The sequence below is a fragment of the Aricia agestis genome, chromosome 5 (assembly GCF_905147365.1).
Source record: "Aricia agestis chromosome 5, ilAriAges1.1, whole genome shotgun sequence".
Taxonomy (NCBI): domain Eukaryota; kingdom Metazoa; phylum Arthropoda; class Insecta; order Lepidoptera; family Lycaenidae; genus Aricia; species Aricia agestis.
Window position 1 is genome coordinate 11,171,892 of NC_056410.1, and position 21,066 is coordinate 11,192,957.

At 35.6% G+C, this 21,066-nt stretch overlaps 1 protein-coding gene and 1 long non-coding RNA gene across 3 annotated transcripts in view; both read left to right on the forward strand.

Annotated features, from left to right (window-relative positions):
- The window catches only part of LOC121726987, a 111,440-nt gene that overhangs the window by 28,025 nt on the left and 62,349 nt on the right, over nucleotides 1–21,066 (forward strand). For both annotated transcript variants that reach the window (XM_042114654.1, XM_042114655.1), the window contains exons 2-6: nucleotides 7,852–7,934; nucleotides 11,427–11,592; nucleotides 14,741–14,849; nucleotides 15,758–15,902; nucleotides 18,912–19,041. In XM_042114654.1, the coding sequence (XP_041970588.1) occupies nucleotides 7,914–7,934; nucleotides 11,427–11,592; nucleotides 14,741–14,849; nucleotides 15,758–15,902; nucleotides 18,912–19,041 (571 nt within the window). In that variant the 5' untranslated portion in view covers nucleotides 7,852–7,913. The remainder of the gene's footprint in view (nucleotides 1–7,851; nucleotides 7,935–11,426; nucleotides 11,593–14,740; nucleotides 14,850–15,757; nucleotides 15,903–18,911; nucleotides 19,042–21,066) is intronic.
- Nucleotides 13,955–14,411, forward strand: LOC121726991. Its single transcript, XR_006035606.1, has 2 exons — nucleotides 13,955–13,995; nucleotides 14,352–14,411. It is a non-coding gene; the product is annotated as an uncharacterized LOC121726991 (long non-coding RNA).

Below are 21,066 nucleotides of genomic sequence, written 5' to 3' on the forward strand. Positions count from 1 at the left end.
CCTTATAAAATTCACAGCATGAAAACGAAACAAAATTATTATTTTTTCTATCATTCATAATTGGATACGGATATGGGGGACTGGCCGACGAGTAGTACCAGCCAACCCACTAAAACATTTGCCATCAGCCGTATAACGGAGAGTGTCCTGAAACTATCTAACATAAGAAGCCCACCTCGACTGGCTGGTCTACCACATAAGGGATAGGATTTCCAACAAAATAAGGGAACTTAGGTCAACTGAAGCATTTTCATCGGCACCGGGACTGGGTCAGCTGAGAAGGTTCCCATATACACCCAAAACCCCTTAAGACATAGTCTTAGAACTTTTCAAAAAAACGTCTCTGCTCTTTTGTTCTACCGAAATCTGTATCCTGAGCCGAATGGAGGGTAGATCTTCCTCCCTGTTTCGCTCTGCGGCTCTTTTCTGTGAAATTACGGATTCACAGCTGATGTCATGCCGCTGCATCGCACACCACAAGTCCTCCACAGCGCCACATTCGTGGCAGGCTGACGTAGGCTCTCCTGAATTATTAATATTACGTACATGTACGTGCCGAAACAACTGAGTCCGGTGAGCACCGTGTAAGGCGGAGCCGAAAGGTAAGAGATTCTCTGAGCTTTGAGAACTGGACGCAGAGTCTGAGTCTCTGTTGGCATTAAGCTTCTCACTTCCATTATCAGGAGCTACTGCTCTCTTTTTCCGCACCTGCCAAAGCTGGTTCCATTGGAGGTTTTTCACCTTGTGACCTTATCTCTTATACGAGCAGGTGCAACTTGGCGAAGAACCCGCAACACACCCACAGCGGGTCCCCCTTTCATACCTGAATGCTCCTCCTCATCGAGTCGTGTTTCTCATGTCTGAGGATCTTGACCTCCCCCTTCTATGACCTTCCTTTATATGGTGTTACGCCAGCTATTTCTATCTGTGGCCACTTGAAAAGCGTTATAGACAACTCAAGTGTGGTGCGGATTTGATCGGGCCAACTCATGGGACAGCGGCCCCGCGGTCTTTTTCCCACAATCTTGCCAGTTATCATGAGTTTTTCAAGGTTGCCTCCTTTTTTCTGCCTATGTGTCCGAAATATTCTAAGATGTGTGATGTTTTCATGTTTAGTTTAGCCAGAATGGATGCGTTGGTTCTGATGAAGCAGTTCATGGAATTCAGAGCATTTTCCTCCAGCAACACATCTCGAAGGCGTCGATGCGTCTTCCGTCTACAGCAGCGGATCCTTAAAGACTGATGGAGAATATGAGTGTGTGGATAAACTTCGTCTTTTTTGTATATTTTGTCTTTTCGGTCAGGTTTTTTGTGAAAATCTGGTTCACAGGAGCCGTTGTTCGTAATAGTAAACCCAAAGACGAATACGCTAACCACTTCCAATTTTAGAGCGCGAGTCACAGGTAGAGTGTTGCTTCTATCTATGACCATGATTTTGATTTTCTCTTTATTAATAGAGAAGCCCAAGGTATTGATGGTTTGCTCCATTCTCTGAAACAGTTCTTGCATCTCGATTTCATTTGCAGCCAAGAGAGTAGTGTCATCCTTAATGCTCGCTATCTACAATTGATTGCATTACATGTGTATACCTAAAATCTAAAGGTTTAGCAAAAACACTAAAACTTTATAGGGAACCTTTACGGATAAGACTTTTTGAGAAGGTGTCCAAAAATTATCTTCTTAACTTCCCTTACTTGAAAAATGATATTTATAATTAAGGTAAGGGACAAATTTTAGTGAAGTTATAACAATTACATAATTTTATGTCTCAATTCTCAACGTAAAAGACATGTTGTGAGGATTGTACTAAGCTGAAGGTTAACGTAAGAGACTGCATCGTATTTTAGAAGCATTTACGCTATTTTTCTAACATGTTAAAATACTTACGTCCTTTAAATATTTTTTTACTAAAAAACCTGTCTAGACATTCAAAAATGTGTACTGTAAGGGACATCTTTTTAACGATAAAGGAATTTCAAGTAAGTATACCAAACGATAGAGCTCGAAATTCTGAATTCAATGATATTTATAATATAACTCATTTTCGCCAAAATACATTACGTTAATTGATATTTCCGGTGTCAAAATAGCATACAATAGTCACTAAGTCTTGTTAGATGAACACATAATTCGCATTTACAGTATTTGTAAGAAGTATAAAACTCATTAAAATGGTTTAGTTGAAGAATTTTTACAATATATTTATGTAAAAAGTAACTAAATAAGACATAGTGAATTTACGCTTACCTAACACAAACGCTAAACGCGTAAATTAATAGATCGAAAATTCACTAAGTAGACTTAGTTAGTTTCATTTAACATTATTCAATGCAAATATTTAAAGAGTTGTGACTAAATCAATGTAGTGAATTTTCGATTTACTTAAGTTACTTGAAATATTATTTGTTCATAGGACAATTTAGTTAGATACGTAAAAATGCGCTCCGTTAGTAGCTATAATAAATTATGTCCCTTAAGTGTTTTTTCGCTATTGTAGTCGATCTAAAAACATGAAGTTAGTGTGTTTTTACACAAATTTTCTCCGAAACTACGCATCGTATCGATAAACTGGTAACACAGAAAAATAGAAAAAAAATCACACATCTCAATGGCATCCTTAACTCAATTTTGGTCATTTTGCTATCTGGTGAGTTTTAGCTCTACGGGGACGATATATGGTTTTTTTAGTAGCATAACATAACACGAAATACAGCAGTATGAGAGCGGTTTATGCAACATGGCGCATTAACACCTACATTCGGCGGTACACTTAATTTCCATGTAAATTAATGTCTCGCCTGAACTGAGGCTGTAACGCCACCGAATTAAAAAGGCACCGCATTGCAGTTACAACAGAACGAGCGAATGTGCACGGATACTTAAATATTTACATCCCCTTATTTCAGAATGTAGGTATAATACTGTTCATGGTACAATTCCACCACCACTTCTTTTCAATTCGTATTCATAAAAATATTAAATACCTATATTTATAATTCACGTCAAACCTTTCAACGAAATAATTTATTTCGTGCCGAGAAACCTTTTGTTTTTGAATCGTGCCGAAATAAAGTAAAATGATCAAACAAAGTTTTTTGAGATACAGCCATTAAAATAATTCATTCATAATATTTTTTGTAGCCAGTACATTACTAATAGATTTCCATCCATAATTAGTAATGTGGGTACTGTAATCTTATATCTTTAAACGAGCAATTCTTGTGTATATATATATATATATATATATATATATATATATATATATATATATATATATATATATACAAATTCGAATCGAATCGGCTCCAACGATTAGTATATAGGGGGTTTCTGGGGGCGATTAATCGATCTAGCTAGGAATCATTTTTAGAAAATGTTATTTTATTCGTGTTTTATCGAATACCGAGCAAAGCTCGGTCAAATAGCTACTAATAATTATGTAGTGTAATTCCATAGTGCTGCGTAGCGCTACGGCGTAGCTGCAAATCGTATTTTTTCTACTTTGCGTTTGATAGTGTTTTTGGAGTTTAGACTAACCTATTATTAGTACCGTTGGCTTTACCCTAGGGCCTAGTTACATACGGTACTATAATATACAATCACTATGATATCCACTATGATACTACACACGTTTCTATTTATTTATTATATTATTACAAGATTTGTTTTGTCAATTCCATTTGCTAAAGAAAAAAACCTAATAGAATTACGTCCTATTGTAAAAATAGACAGTAATATTTGTAGAAGTTATATAATTTCCACGTGCCAGGCTGAGTAGCCTTCAATGTCGAGGAACATTGCAATAGCTAGCGACAGATTGAGCGAACGAATTCACAAGTAATAATGTTATAAAGGAAAGCTCTTTTCCTTTGTATTCCCGTTACAAGGAAAATCCCTCCTATCTCCTGGCACGTTTCTCCTGTCACCATTTATCATACGATATATTTTTCAATGGTGAATAGGTGACTAGCTAGTAATCTGGGAGCATTGGTAAACTTGACAGTTAAGACCAACATTAGAATTGGTATTATTTTTGTATACGTTTTAAATTATTATGATCACTTGCTTGTAACATAATTATACCAAACTCCATGAATCACATGAGAACCATACATTTTTCCGAATTCAAATCTTCATAATATCCATTCCCGCTACAGAAAGCTTATCTCCGTACTCAAGTATTTTTTTAATTAATCACTTCTTACAAAAATTTCTTTAAGTAGGACTACTTAGCGCATGGATAATAAAAATAAATAGGTACTTAATTAAAAAATTATTATCTAAAAATATTTTTCTATTTGATGAGCCTCTTTGATGTAGATAATAATTCTCATTCGAGAGGCAACAAAGCATCTTACAAGAAATGAAAATAACTAACGGCATGTTATGTCGCACAAATAGCCTCGTAATATTAACAAGGTAAGTATAGTTGTAAATATTGAAATAAAGTTTTTTTAGTAGAATAACTATGTACAAGTATTTGATATTAGTGGTGTCCGCAATCGCCTTGCGTAGAAATCAGTTTAGCGAGGGAATCGCAAATTTTTCCGGGATCAAAAGTATCCCATGTTCTTTACTGGGATTCAATGTATCTCCATACCGAATTTCGAGGTAACCGATACACTGTCACATTTATATAATATTAGTACAGTAGTAGATACAGGTTGTTATTAAAGAGTACGTATTTTGTAAGTAAGCCGTACCTATGCTATTACTGACGGATGGTGTGATAAATATGATGTTATTTTTTAAATTATGTTAAGTCAATGAATTGAAAAATAATGCAGTTATAGTTATCAAACGAGCTCGTAACTCTTTTAGCTATTTCACTATGCCTAGTTTTAAACTTGGGACTACACAAGCTCAATGTCAATATTCACCCTGTATAGTAGTTTAATTAATCACTACTATCAATACTAATTAAATCACCTACGTGCTACAAGCTTAAGTAACATCGTTTGTAATAATTAATTAACACGCAAGTAAGCTTCAATCAAATCAGGAGTAAAGATAATGGTTTCCTTTAGACAATGTACGGTTTTCGCATGCAATATTCCTATCTTCAATAAACTCTATCGGGAAATGGAACGTCTGTGAGCCCACTCATTCATTCACCGATACAGTTTCGGGGAAATAAACGATAAGCCATCATACACAGGGACACGATTGATCACCGCTCAATATCAAAAGTATCGGTATATTGATATGAGGAATACCGAATAATGGCACTTGGGCTTTTGTGTGAATTTATTCCAATTTCTTGGGAATTACAGCGATCCACCGCCCATTGTGAAAAGTCGTCAAATCACGGTTAGGTAATTGAGATCGAAATCTTTCCTTATTACACAATATACATAGACGAATACCGTTTGTATCCATAATAATATTATATTATTAAACTGATGTTATGGTAAAGTATGTCATGCTTAAGCCGTTGAACTGATTGTAATTAAATTGTGTATGGAGACGCTTTGTGTCCTCGGAAAAAAAAAATTATCCCAGAAAAACGACGACACGAAACGGGGCGATCCTTAAAAGCGATACTAAATTTAAATGTGGCATCATTCTATTTGAAATTTCAAATATGTATTGTTTTAACGCATAGTCAAATCGCACGGTGCACCCTCGTTTGAATACTAACCCTTATTATACAATTACCGACGCTTTTGATACTATAAATTCACTTAATGTAACTTTTTCTCGGCAATTCAAAAATAAATTAGAGGGACCTTCCGCGTTTCGGTCATTACGCGAAGTGGGACGGTAATTGAAAACCATCAGCATTTTAATACGAAAACAGATCTCCACTTGTTAAACTAGTGAAAAGGTTTTGTAATTAACTTAAGGCTTCTTGACAAAATAACTTGGAATACATAGATCATTGCCTGGATTCTTCTATATTAATTTTAATATAGGCTCGATTAATATATATTCGTCTGCACGAAGGCACAGTTTGATGGCTACACCGCGACCGTGAAATCATAAATAATAATTGTACTTGAATGACAGAAGAGCTGCGCTGCTATTTAAATAAATCGTTACAGACTAATTGCTTGTGATCTCGTGTTGAAGCGGCCAAACTGCTCGTTTGGGCGATCGCATATAAATCCACCCTAAATATAGACACGTAAAAAATATTAAGCCTCCTCCGCATGGAGTAATTTCAACATTAAACAATGTTCCTGGACGAAGTGATCCTTAAGAGGTAAAACGTTGTTTTTGTTTATTATACATAATTCTTGTGAAAGACAAAAATCAAATTCGTCGTAAAAGTTTCTTACGATTATTGCTCTGAGAATTTATTGTATTACTGTTCATCTGTCTTTATTCGCTGAAATTATAGTTATTTATATATTACCTCTAACTTGGCTATTATATTCAAATCCTTAACATGATATGTATAATATTTGTCGGTGTTAAGCATTTGTGCCCTAGCCCACATTTTTTTTCAATATTTAATGCTGTCTTGTTCTAAACTATTTTTGAAATAGAACTGCATTCAAAACTCAAAACGTAATTTTTTTGTGGGTTAGTACATGAATGCTTAACAGCGTTCAATTATATGCTTAGTTTATACTCTGAAAAGGAACTAGTAATCATCATTACCAGTCATACTAACGTCTAATTACTATTAAAATTATGATTAATGCGAAAACGTGTATGTCTGTCTTACAAGTATATCACAGATATTAGCATTAAATGTAACGTGCACGGGAAAGCACATGTTTATTTTATTATACGTTAGCTTTAAAGCGGTTGACCTATATTTTTGTATTTGCTTTGCTGTTTGATAGTACGAAGCTTATATAGAGCTTCCTGTTGGATGTCTTAATACATAAAATATTACTTTAATGCTGCAATATGTTCCTTTTTGAGCAAAACTGTACATAAAATTATTAAGTATAGCATTAATATTAAAGTAGTAGAGATTGAAATTTGTTTTCGAGACTATTAATTGATATCGTCTGCTGAGAAAGCTCAAGTGGTTCTATGATTGATATATCTGGAAATTTAAGCAAACTGCTTTCGATAATTTTGACAACGAAGATACAAAAGGAAAAGGTATGCGATTTGAAATAACGCTTCGCTAAGTGACATAAGCGCTTGTGATGCAATCCTTTACGTTTTTTATTTCTCACTTTGGTGCCATAAACATCAAATGCAACTTGAGTAAGTACCCTGAAATATCGTTCGCAACGTATAAAAAATAAAAGTTACATGTTAAAAGATAGACGATTACGTTAATCCCTCAGTCAGACATCCTTGTTACGAGATGGGTCGGCTAGTTCTCAAAGAGAAATCGGAGGATAAGAGCATCCCACGTCTCTTTGTGAAGTACGAGATTATTAGTCAATGGTCATCAGCTTCGGAAATAGTATTTTATCTTCCTTATTTACGACTAAAAGATGAAGGACAAATCAAATAATAATTTTATTATTGTCTTTTATTTATTTCATCTTGCGACGGCTCGCATATACATATAATAAAGTATTTATCAACAGAATTCTTGTGGCATTTGGCAGAATGAATGAAGAATACGTGTAAAACTCTTAAGTAACAGTTACAAGATGGTAGCCTGAGCTCTTATCTAGTCCATGCGTTTAAAGAGCCTTAAAAGATGTGGCAGGACCAAATTTTCCGATGCATTTTTAAATGAACCTTATAAATAAATAAAAAATAAAAAAAAGTATTTCAAAACCACAGGCTAGGCAGTTCTAGTCTGACAATTAAATATATAACTTTTGATGTAGTAAATAAAGTTGAATGGCTACTTTTAAATGGCGTCACGTTGCACGTTGAATCAGTGGAATATGAAAGACCGGATGTTAAGTAGTACCTGTTGGATTTCAGGTGCGTGGCGCGTAGCGGTCTTGGGGCGATGATCGACCACATGGGCCGGCCGCGCGCACACCATGCGCCAGCAGTCGACCGATGTAAGTTAACTTAAAATTAAATAATATCCGAATATAACGCATGCACAGACAAACAGCAAATAATTAGGATACCATTTTCACTCTTCGGGAATGGAATAAATATGAACGCAAACTAAAAGCAAATACAATGTCATATTATGTTTCATCTAAAGCTAATCTTAAATTACTGTGCCCAGATGTAAGCAATAGGTACACATTTTGTTCTTTCGCTTACAACAATTAACCAGTTGGGCGGATTAACAGACACGATCGGCAAGAGTTCAAGCGCAGAGTGTACCTTTAATTTTAATCAAAATTGAACTCCCCATCTCATGTATTCGTATTTTGTGTAAATACAATATTAATCTTTTTAATAGGTATTTTTTTAACAAAGTTTCACGTTAAGCACGTGTATGCAGCACAAGCAAGCATATTTGCCAAACCGTCTGGGTTGTTTTAGTCGACAGTTGATGCCAAGCGGAAGTCGAACACTTTAAAACGTTAGTATTTTGTTTTGTAAATTATGTCATTACTTCGTTCACACTCAGTTAAAAATAAGCTGAATTTTTGTTTCATAACTTATTATAGTTCTAAATGGTAACCTTCTTACCTTTTAACTCTTTAATGTTTTACATTTTGTCTTTGACAAAATTGAAAAGCGTTAAATAAAAAAAGTGAATTTGCTTAATAAAACAAACCGATGTCGATATCCTTGGCTTGATGTGAAGTATGCCGAAGTGGTATAACAACTTATGAAACTTAAACTGTGATGCCGGCGTAGTGAAATTTATATAAAAAAATCATTTGAATACGGTTTACTGTTCGCAAACTAGCAGTTAATAAAAGATAATAAAACTTTTATACAGCACGCAAATTTACTTTTGCTAAAACCATTTCAAGTCAACAAGCTCCGTTTATGTTTTTAATTCGAGTTTTATTTTCCTAACTTTGCGATTAGCGAAAGCATCCAATGAATGTAAAGTGGAATTATTATATTTTATTATTCATCTATTTTATTTTTACATATAAGTAGCAAGCTGGAGAGTATTTTGATTTAAATAAAGTACATAATATTATAATTTGAAGTCCACTTCAAATTATAATATTATGTACTTTATTTCAAATCAAATGCAAAATGCAAAATGTATGTGTTTATCTCCAGATAAACACATACATTTTGCAGTTTGTCTTTTCATTAAAAAAAAATGGTTCGTTAGTATCCGCTAGAGATAAAAATATTGCATGAGTGCGCTTTACTGTGTGCAAATATGTATAATTATTGAGGTTAAAATGTTGCATTGCATTATGTGTTTTCCTATAAATAACAATAGATACATAACATGTATATAAAAATATTTTCTAATTTCGGTGAAAATAGTTTGTGTAAGTTGTAACCTTATTTAAAATTTTCGTTTACACTACATCAAGCTTTATTAATCTCCAGTTATTTTTTCTACTAGCTAGTCTCTATAAATGGTTTGTGTTCACTAAGTTCACGAGGTAGAAAAATCAAAACTATTCAAAATAAGCCTCGTTCAAACGAATCTCAGAACAATAATTTTTCGTTTGAATTGGTTTCGGCCATACAGGCCGAGCGAGGCAGAGAAACAAAAATATTTCGGCGCGTAGAATTCATGAATACGGTGACGTCGGTCGGTTTGAAATAATAGAATTTTGGAACGAAAACTCTGAAACAACTTCATCATATTTTCACGTATCGCGTGTGAAATCTTGACGATTGTGTCGAAATTGTTGTAACATTGTTCTCTTTGACCTAAATGTAGTTTGTTCCGTAGTCAACAAGGACCTTATAGTTCGGTCTGTCCGTCCGTCTGTCAGTCTGTCTGTCCATCTGTCTGTCCGCGCTTTTACTCAGAGACTATAGGACCTACAAAGCTGAAATTCATTAACATATTGTGCATTCAGGCATGAATGCACAATATGTTAATGCCGTGCCGACCGACCGAAAGTGCCGACAAAATAGTATAAAAAATCTTAAAAAAATATTTTTTTTTATGTTACCTCCTCTACACATCAAGCGGGGATGATAAGCTGAATTCGAGGCAGCATTTTAGGTAGAGCTGTGAGCACTGACCGCCTTACCTTTGTTTGAACGAGGCCTCATATCGATTACTATTTACCACACCTTTAATTTCATGATTTCAAGGTTCTTTCATAAAAAATTGAGGTCATTGTAACAATATCTGCTTAAAATTATTTTCAAAATCATTAAGTTAAAATATAAAAGGATGAATCCGAATACGGTAAACACGAACGCTCAACACGTACTATGCATTTCAACAAAACAGAATGGTTCACAAAATACAATTTTACCAAAAAACATCACTCTTCTGGTGTTCCCGGGGGCGGAAAATTTAAAAATAGCATAATAGAGCAAGGCGCAAAATAAGTGTAAACAATCCCCGTTCAAGTCGCCGTGGATCGAGCGCCAACAAAAAGTACACTTATCAGAGATATCGAATGCCTTTATTTTATACCGTTGAAAACATTATCTGGAGTTTCGAGATAATGTAAATCATAAACTTTTAAATTATGATGATAGAGCTCCCTTTTAATGGACTTCCCGGCGAAAAATTTATCACAACGTAAGAAACTTAAAAAAAAAAGTTATTTATAAGATGATAATTTTTAAGGAATACATTTTCTTATTTTAGGAGAGTTTGTCTCTTTTATGTTCATAACTTAATCACCTATTTATTAGCACGTAATAAGATCAAACTTTTAAAATATTTTTCTAGCATTTTATTATTCTCTACATGAAATTCAAATAGGAGAAAGCTTAGAATCCTATGACTATGATTTTAGACCAATACGAATTGAAAATAAAAATATTATTAATATTATGTCTGACAGAATGTGATGCGATACATAAATCTGTAATATTGTTGTAAGTATCATGTCTCTATCTACGCTGTGGGAATGGGATACGATGAATAATTACGGGCGAATACAAACGTTTAGGTCTTTATAGACGATGTTTTTATATTAACAGCATATGATCGGTTTCGTTTGTCGCAATTATTGTAGTGACAACTGGCAATCGTGGCGCATTCTGAGATTGCATTCCGTTACGTTAAGGCCTAAGTGGCCTAAAGCTTAAGCATATTTTAGATAAAAATAATAACTGGACACATAAGCATTCGTATTTCGTGTACTCATAAAAAATACGTATTGAGTTATGAATGCAGTTATGTTCTTTAGATCATAGATTAAACAAGACTGCATTCAAAATTTAACAAAAAAAAATGTCGGTTAGGACTTAAGACAGAAATGCTTAACAAAAACCAAGTGTCTAAACACACCATGCCGAAGTTGCGCGGCCGAAATTCAGCATGATTACGTCAGCAATGCGCTACGCATACAATATAAGGCGACGTAATTTCGGCATGGTGTGTCATCGGTAATTTAAAATACCTTGCAGGCGTAATCATGCCGAACTTCGGCCGCGAATTTTCGGCCTAGTGTGTTTAGACACCAACTGTCGTATTCCAGACGGTCGACAAAGCAGTGTGCACCGAGGAGTCGGGCGCGGCGCGGCTGGAGGCGGTGCTCGTGGCGCTGGTGGAGCGTAAGGCGCGCGCCCTGCACGCCGAGCAGGCGAGGCGGCGCGCGCGCACGCACCCCCTATGCCTGCTGCTCAAGACCAACATTCCTGATGGTAAGTAGTATCTCTCAGACCCTCTTCATGACTCACTTTACCAACACTCCTGATGGCTGTATGCCTCTGTCTTGTAATTTGACAGTTTTACTTCGATACAGTATAATATAGCGAAAAATAATGCGTTAAATTACAATCATATTATGTTACGGTTCACAATCGTTCGTTGGTTCACAATCTCACGCGATAGATTGTAATCTCACGATATTTATAATCTTACGGTGACATTTATGTTTTTGTCTTGCAAGCTCTCTGAACTAGAGTTATACTAGAAAGTATGAGGCAAAAATGAAAATAATATTAAGTAATTATTCTTATTCTATATTGAAACTAAATGTTCTACTTTCAAGGTGTATTCAGTTCCAGTATGTGAACAAAGTGGTCGTGGTCTTAACTCCTAGATTCTAGAAGTTAAGACCACTTTCTACAAGAGTTAGGTGTGTTTTTCTTGTTCTTCGTAGCTTTAGTCTTAGGTAAATTTGTGGACAAAATTTAATGCAGTTTATAAAGTTTAATAGAAGACAAACCTGTTTTTGTTTTCTATTAAACTTTATAAACTGCATTAAATATTGCCCACAAATTTACCTCTAATGACAGCAAAAATCGATTTGTGTACGCCTGTGCAGCAGATGGCCTCTTTCTCATCTGTCGTAATACTAAGTTAGGTTTAATCGCTTATGTACATAAGAAAAGAGACAATATTTTGATAAGAAAAGTTACAAAATTGTGTGGTTAGTGTCTCTAGTGTCGTGGCTGAGATATAACTTGGGTTATCTTCTAATGAAAATAGTGTCCAAACTGTATTTTAATTCAAAACAACTCCATTAAGTAATAGACAATATGTAGGTAAGTCCTCAAGTTAGTTTAGTCAAGTTTGTAACGTTGTAAACTAGTTCCTCTTAATGCATGTAACTTCGCTCTGAAACTATTCTGTGAAGTGTGTCGTAAGTATATCCTTAGGAACTTAATTCCGTGAAGGGAAGTTCAATTAAATTATCCTTGTAGCCTTGCACGTTTAGTTCCTAAACAGTTTCAAAATTAGAACATTGTAGTAAACTAATGCCAAAAGTTGGGAGCGAAATATTTTCTTTTTACTACATGGATAAATTACTCGATTTTTAAGCCATCGCTAAATTAAAAAACTATAAACATTGCGGATGGCTATAAAATTTCCGCTGTCTTCTATTATCTACTTTTTCTAACTTATTATGAGATAAAGTAAGCATAATCGTATAGTTTTTCGTGGTGTAAATATTTTTATTCAGCCAATTTAACTTTCCAAGTTTTAGACGACCATCGTAAACAAAAAACTTTTATATTTTCCTTTGGTCCATTAATTTCGGTGTATAAAACATAGTTAGAGGCACTTAGCGTGGTTTTCGCCGAGTGACTGCTTTGCGGTCGAGTCGCTTCACACAATACTTGAAAGAAACGCCTGCCCCAGGCTAGTTGTTTGTTGGAAACCAAAAGAAAACTTTTTATAAAGTGTTTGTTATTATTTCTAATAACAATAAAATCTTATCTATATATATAAAACTCAAAGGTGACTGACTGATTGACATAGTGATCTATCAACGCACAGCCCAAACCACTGGACGGATCGGGATGAAATTTGGCATGCAGGTAGATGTTGTAATGTAAGCATCCGCTAAGAAAGGATTTTGATAAATTCCAACCCCAAGGGGTTCAAATAGGGGATGAAAGTTTGTATATAATAATACTACTTAACGCGAGCGAAGCCGCAGGCAAAAGCTAGTTATCGTATAAAATTTGAGAATAGTATACAGTATACACCTATAACCTACGACTGCGCAAATTCACGGTCTTCTGTTTTAGTATTATCATATAGATTTAGTTACGTTAGTTTTTGTTAAAATATAAATAGCAGAAAGTAAAATAAATTTAAATTAATATAAAAATAATGTAAACATTTGTTAAAACAAACATAAGGGAGTAAAATTAATTTTAATTAGTATAAAAAATAATACAACATAGTGCAACTTGTTGATCCTGACTGAAGTTATATAGCACTTTACATAATTTACACAGCGCAGTACCTATATACGATACTATAGGTCTACCAGGATCTGATGGCAAAAGAGTTCGAATCTTTTTGTATGGAGCGTGGTATACCTAAAGTTATTTTCGTGTACACTATGAAACATACGTCAATCGACAAGATCGATCAATCGAGAAAATAATTACGAACAACAAATACTCGTTGAGAAAATGTCGTAAATGATATACTTTTCGAAATATTTCAGATTGAATATCTGAAATGTTATTTATTTTACATTTGCAAATTGAAATAACTTAGAAAGTATACAATTAACTACATTTTGTCAAAGAGTATATTTTATTGTTTGTAGTCATCTTCTCTATCGATTGGCGTATGTTTTATAGGTGTATACCAAAATACTACATATTTTTATATGTACTTATAAGTTTAGGTATGCCAATAATTTGTCGACCTCTGTGGCGCAGTTGGTGGGCTGTTGGTAGCTCAAGCCGGGGGTCGCGGGTTCGAATCCCGCCTACGGAACAAAAAGTTTTCAAAGTTCCTGGGTCATGGATGTGTATTAAATATGTGTATCATATAATAAAAATCTTAATTAAATGTATATTATAAAAGTATTAAATATATTTCCGCTGTAAGTACTTCAACCACTACCACGGGGCCAGACTGACGTGGTGTGAAGCGTCCATAGATATTATTTAAAAAAAAATAAGGACGGACAATATTGACGTATGTTACATAGGTGTACACGAAAATAACTTTTGGTATGCCACGCTCCATACAAAAAGGTTCAAACTCTTTTGACAAAAGTTTTCCGCGCCAAGTGTGGGTAATTACTTGAGAATTGAGATCTTCCTTTGGCATCCGCAAGGATTTCCTTTTGACTATTTCCTGTGTCGTAACGAGGAATTCATACCCAGTTTAAGAACTTCTTAACCAGCAACTTAGCGACATGCTTGAGATGTTCTTTTGTTGATTCGATTGAGAATTTGTTTTCTAGTTTGAATTGAGTTTCAACTTTGTTACCTGAGTTTTAGTAAACTTCTTCAATACAGTTACCAATTTAAAATTCACAAATAAATAATGTTTGAAATGAAATATTCTTATTCATACTGTACCTTTTATTTTCAGAAGAAGCATCCATAGTCGGCAGTCCCGGCGAAGCAATCCCAACACACTGGTGTGAACACGAAATAGCAAGACACAAAAACAAGAAGTTAAAACTACATTCACATTATGGGTAGGTATTTTAAAATGTAAAAGGGAAGTAAGAAGTAGAATTAATTAATATACAAAGCTAGCTGTCCCGGTGAACTTCGTGTCACTTTAAAACCTTCCGGACTTCTACGAATATTTTAAGACTAAAATTAGTCCAATCCGTTCAGCCGTTTTCGAGTTTTAGCTTTATTAACACAATTGAAAATGCATTTTTATATATATACTAGCTGTCTCGGTGAACTTCGTGTCACTTTAAAACCTTCCCTGGACTTCTACGAATATTTTAAGACTGAAATCAGCCCAATCCGTTCAGCCGTTTTCGAGTTTTAGCGAGGCTAACACATTTGAAAATCCATTTTTATAAAGAAGATAATACAGGGTGCAATTAAACCTTCCTGCCAAATTTTGATGTATTGATCCTTGTTAAAAATAAAAATACACGTATTTTTTCTTTTATAATCACTTAGTACTAAAATGTTGAGAAATAGCTTCTGAAAGTTATCCTAAAAAACACTACAATTAATGGACACGACGCGTCGCCCGCGTGTTATGTGCACCCGCGCGCGCGTCTCCCCCCGCGTTACCCCCTCTCATTCCCTCGCGCCGTGAGTGACCGTTCTGCATCGATTTTAAATGGGATAAAATGGCTACTTTTTATATTGATAAGTGGATTTGTTTAATAAATAATAGTAAATTATTACAACTCGAGACTGACGGCGACCATTGTTTGTGCGACGGGATAGCGATGGACGTTGTCATGGTGACATACTTATTTAGTCACTTCAATAAAATATTATATGGGCGAAATACTTTATATGACAAGGAAACGTTAACCGGGACAGCTAGTAATTATATAATATTGTAAAGATTGAAATCTTGATTGAAATTGAAACTAGTAGAACTCAAATGAAATATAATGGTTTTTTTCAGACGGGAGTTGAATACGCCCGAACAGCTAGAGCTCGAAAGAAGAAGGCGGCGACGCAAGCGGCGTGCGCAGGCGCAAGCGCAGATACCACAGAAACACCGCACCCTGCTAGTCTCCGCCATCGACGAGCAGGCCAAAGTTATACATGTAAGGTTGAAATGATGGTTACGGTTTTTATTATCTAGATCAGAGATGGCGAACCAATGGCACGCGTGCCACCAGTGCCACGTGACATAAAATTTATGGCACGCTACTCGTAACAAAACTAGTATCGATTTTTTTTCTGCATTATTGATAGTAAGCAAAATTTTGAAGAGCACATTTATTCTTCAGAAATATGTCTTCACAAAAGGCCACGTTGATAGAAAAAGGTTCGCCATCCCTGTAAAGCGGGCTCCACACTCGCGGCGCGAAAGCCCGCGAAGGCCGCGAACCGCGAGTGTGGAGGGTTTCGCGGCTTCGCGGTTTTCCCCGTCCGGTGTCGGTTTTTTGGCCCGCGGCAAAGCGCTCCTGAAGCGCGAACGCTAATACGCGGATAGAACTAAAAACTACTGGGATTTCGGAGTGGCGGGAAAACTCACAGCATTGTAATTAGAACTCTACTCTAAAATAATACAGTTGTAAATAAACTTTCTAGCAACTCCTAAATTTAGAATCTAGCACGTGAAGCCTTAAGACGACGACTTGATAATTTGGCTGTAGCGATATCGATTTTTCTCAGCAATGACTAAAGCTAAGAAATTAAAGTTCATTGTCAGTATTCATCATGTCTTTGTCTTTGAATTACCCATAGCATAACACGATTGGTCAACTTTTATAACACAGAATAATCAATCAAAAATACCTCTGTATAAAAAGGGATTCTAATTTTGCGAACAGAGGAGAGTGATTTAAGCTTCCAAAATTTGTACATAGATTGGGTCAAGCATACACTTTAATTTGCCCATAGCTTATAATTATGAAATATATTTATGGTTTTTCAATTACGCGACTATTTTGTCGCTTACGCCCATTCCATTTCTTGTTTTCTATGAGAGGCCGGGCCGGCCTCTCATAGAAAACAAGCAATGTAAAACATATTCAACACGGTTTTTTACTTTAACGCGGCGTCACCTTTAAAATGTATACAGAGACTGCCTCTTAGTAACGCTGGATTTCACGCCAACAAGCCAGATATTGCGGTCGGTCAAGTAATAAATATTACAGAGAAAAATAAGCATATTGTAATGTTATGATTTGGATTTTAGGGGACCAGAATTTAATATTTGTGATGAGGGCTTATGTATCGTATTTATGTAGTAGGATGATAATGTTGTAATGGCTTAGAAAAATATTTCGACGTCACAAAAAGTTATTTGAAGTACTGTCTTGTATTCGGAACATGTAGCGCCATCTTGTGATTGCAAATTGAATTATAATTATTACTTTACCACCGCTGGCCGCTGGGTCCACCGACTCCCGTGGCTCCATCTAGCGGGTGGAGGCGCTTGTCGGAACCGAGGTTTGAATCAAGTGTAGAATTTAAGTCCAACTAGCTACACTGTTTACCTCATGTAAGAGATGGCGGTTTTACAGTTTGAGGGAGAAAAACATAATGACTGTAAAGCAAATCGAGGCGGAAGCGGTCATTGACCTTTTTAGTCTAGGCGCTAAATAAAAAATGTTCGCACTGTATATTCTAAATATTTAAGAATAAAATTGACCTCTTATAAAGACACAGATTATTATAGATTCATCGGAAAACCTCTTAGTAACTATTAGAATGATAATTTTCGACTTTTTATGAGTTCGAAGTGATATGCTTCATATTCATAATTCAGTTCACATCAATAAGTATGCAAATTACGATATCGCCCTTATACTAGGAACATCTGACACTTCATTGTCAATCGCGGTTTCTATAGAAAATTATGCAATATGACAAGTTACTTGACAGCTGGGGGTCAATGACCGCTACAGTTTCTATTCGCCGAGTGTGAGTACACTGTACACCTAAGGCCTCGCGCACTAGCAGCCAAGCCGCGGCGGCCAAGCCGCGACGGCCATCGAGATAGATACCTTAGTATGAAACCGCCATATACTACGCGCACCTGGCCGCGTTGCGGCCAGTGGCCACACCATATTTTCGATGGCCGCCGCGACGGTAAAAAATTGAATAATCCATGCTAATGCTAGTTATAAGTTTACTTCTATGACAAGCAGAATAGCACACTATTAAACATTCTTAATATATTTAACTTAAGAGCCCATATGACCCTAACTTGACTACATACATTAACCTAGATCTCAAAATCTGTAAGGTCTAGAAAACTGATTTTTGGCACAAGTAACTTCAGTTCATAAAGATTAAATGCTCAAGACGAAAACACGATTACTCAAAAAATGCTCGATAGTTTCTTTTTTACAAAAAACCTTGTTTTAGACACATTTTTGCTTGGATCTTCGAAGTTTGCTGTCTTTTCTTTAATATTTTTTAATATCTAAAAAGGTATTGATAAAACCTAAATTTGCTCAAAACACTTTTTTTATAATCATTATAGTTCGTCTTTTATTCAAGTAAAACTAACTCGGCGATAATTCCGCGCCATCCTTTTTCACCTGGCATATGAAAGACGGGCGTGAGTGTGAAGAGAGAAGGACGATTTTTGATTTTTAGAGTCAGGTGAGCTCTTAATGTCTGGGAATGGAGACACCTGACGATGAGTCTTTGTAGCTCCAAAAAGCATCTTAAAACCCACAGCCGAACATATTACCTCATCCGTGACGTCACATTTTTGGACGTGGGAGAGCCATGCTTCGGCATGAATGGGCCGGCTTAACCGGAGAAATACCACGTCCTCACAGAAAACCGGCGTGAAACAGCGCTTGCGCTGTGTTTCGCCGAGTGAGTGAGTTTACCGGAGGCCCAATCCCCTACCCTATTCCCTTCCCTACCCTCCCTTATTCCGTTCCCTTTCCATCCCTACCTTCCCCTATTACCCTATTCCCTCTTAAAAGGCCGGCAACGCACCTGCAGCTCTACTGATGCTGCGAGTGTCCATGGGCGACGGAAGTTGCTGTCCATCAGGTGACCCGTTTGCTCGTTTGCCCCCTTATTTCATTAAAAAAAAATCCTTTTTGAAAGTCGGTTAAGTAAAAAGTAGTTTATTCTGCCAGGTCCTGGATCCGGATGAGCTGCCGCGTCGGGCGCGCTACACAATCATGGTGACGGCGTGCTTGCTGCTGTTCCTGTGCCTGCTGCTGGTCGGCGTCACGCTGAGGATGGCGCCGCTCATCGACGACATGGGTAAGTCCACCTCTTAACAGAGTAAACAGATCTAACGAGTAGGCCGACTCAGAAGAGATCTCGCAATTTATACGTAGTATGTCATATCGGCCAGCGCGCGCCGTACTAATTTGCTCTGCTCCGTACTCTTGCGTTGCGAGCAATGCGTTCTAATAGAATCTCGTCGTTTGGTTGTCAATAACATATTCCTCGGACCCTAACTATGCGTTGTAGCCACTATCCAGAGAAATTGCTGTTTTTAGGGTTCCGTAGCCAAATGGCAAAAAACGGAACCCTTATAGATTCGTCATGTCAGTCTGTCTGTCTGTCACAGCTACTTTTCTCCGAAACTATAAGAGCTATACTATTGAAACTTGGTAAGTAGATGTAGTGTGTGAACCGCATTAAGATTCTGATACAAAAATGGAAAAATTATAAAAAAATTAGGGGTCCCCATAGGTACAACTGAAACAAAAATTTTTTTTTTCATCTAATCTATGCGGTGGGGCTACGAATAATAAAAACTAAGGAAACGTAACTCCCATACTTCAACCGTTTTAAATTTGGCTCCTTTTCGAACACTATATAAAATATGATAATTCGGATTTTCGCCAAGGTCGTATCCCAAGTAACGTATCATAATATTGCGCGCAGGACGACAGCCTGCGCGGTTATTGTCATTATCATAGTTATGAAACAAATAATTGTCAAAAGCGGATAGTATTATGCAGTATACACCAAGCACATCTACTATCATGAAGAAACGAGCACATAATTATTATTATTTTAAAATCTAACATTTTCCTCTCATATTTAAGACATCGATAATAATACATGTAATACATTTAACAATTATGAACAAACCTTGTACGACTCGGGCGAATCTAAAACTGTCCGAGCACCTAGAGAAGACGTTTTCGTTCGTTCGTTCGTTAAAACTTACGTAAATTTTGTTAGTTTATAACTCACAATTAATATAATATTTTAATAACAGTTAGCAGTTTTTTAATTTTGTTCATTTACAATATTAAAGGAAATACTCATTTGTTTTTGTCGATTGAACGTAATTTATTACATTTTTGTTTTTTTGTTTTGTTGTAAAAAAATCCGTAGCAAGAAATATGAGAATACCCATATCATCTTATAACGCATTTAATATAATGTCAGCCAGACCCTAAAATTTCGTTTATGATTAAATTGTTACATCTTGCATAACACTGTCCATGGCGACTTTGTAAAAATTTTGTAATTATATTATTTTTTGATTATTGCACTTTTAGAATAACAAGTAAATTTAATAAGACAAACACAAAGAGACTAGCTTAATTTTATGCAAATACCCTAGCATCCAACTTAAACAAACCATCTTTTTTGGGTCGACAAAAATACAAGAAATTTAAGCATAATTTTAAACAATTCACTTACAGATGAAAGGTTATTCCTGTATTAAAAGTCGTATCTGTATGACTTCTACACCATTTCACAGGGCATTTAGACAATTTAACAACAAAAATATTGTAAAAAGCTACGTAAAAAGTAAGTAAACAAACCTGTAATAATGTAAACAAATTGTAAAATGAGTTTGACAAAATTGTCATGTCAACCTGGTTGAATGTCACACGAGTATATATATACGAAAAATGTGTACCGAACACATGCTTAAATATGCATGTATTCGGGTCACATTTTGTAGCCTTTTGGTGCACTTTTTTTGACGGAGTTACTCTTCCTTAGTTTTTATTATTCGTAGGTGTGGGGTATCAGTGGATAGGCCTTCTAAAATCATGTTAAGGTTTCCAATATTATATTTTCTAACCTGAATAGTTTGCGAGAGAGACTTTTCCAAAGTGGTAAAATGTGTGTATCCCCCCTCTAACTTCTAAAGTAGGGGCATGATAATTAAAAAAAAAATGATGTACATTACTACAAAAACTATCAATGAAAATTGGTTTGAACGAGATCTAGTAAGTAGTTTTTTTATACGTCATAAGTAGTAAACCTTAATTTAACTTTAATTATTAAATCAACTGAAATATAAAAATAAAT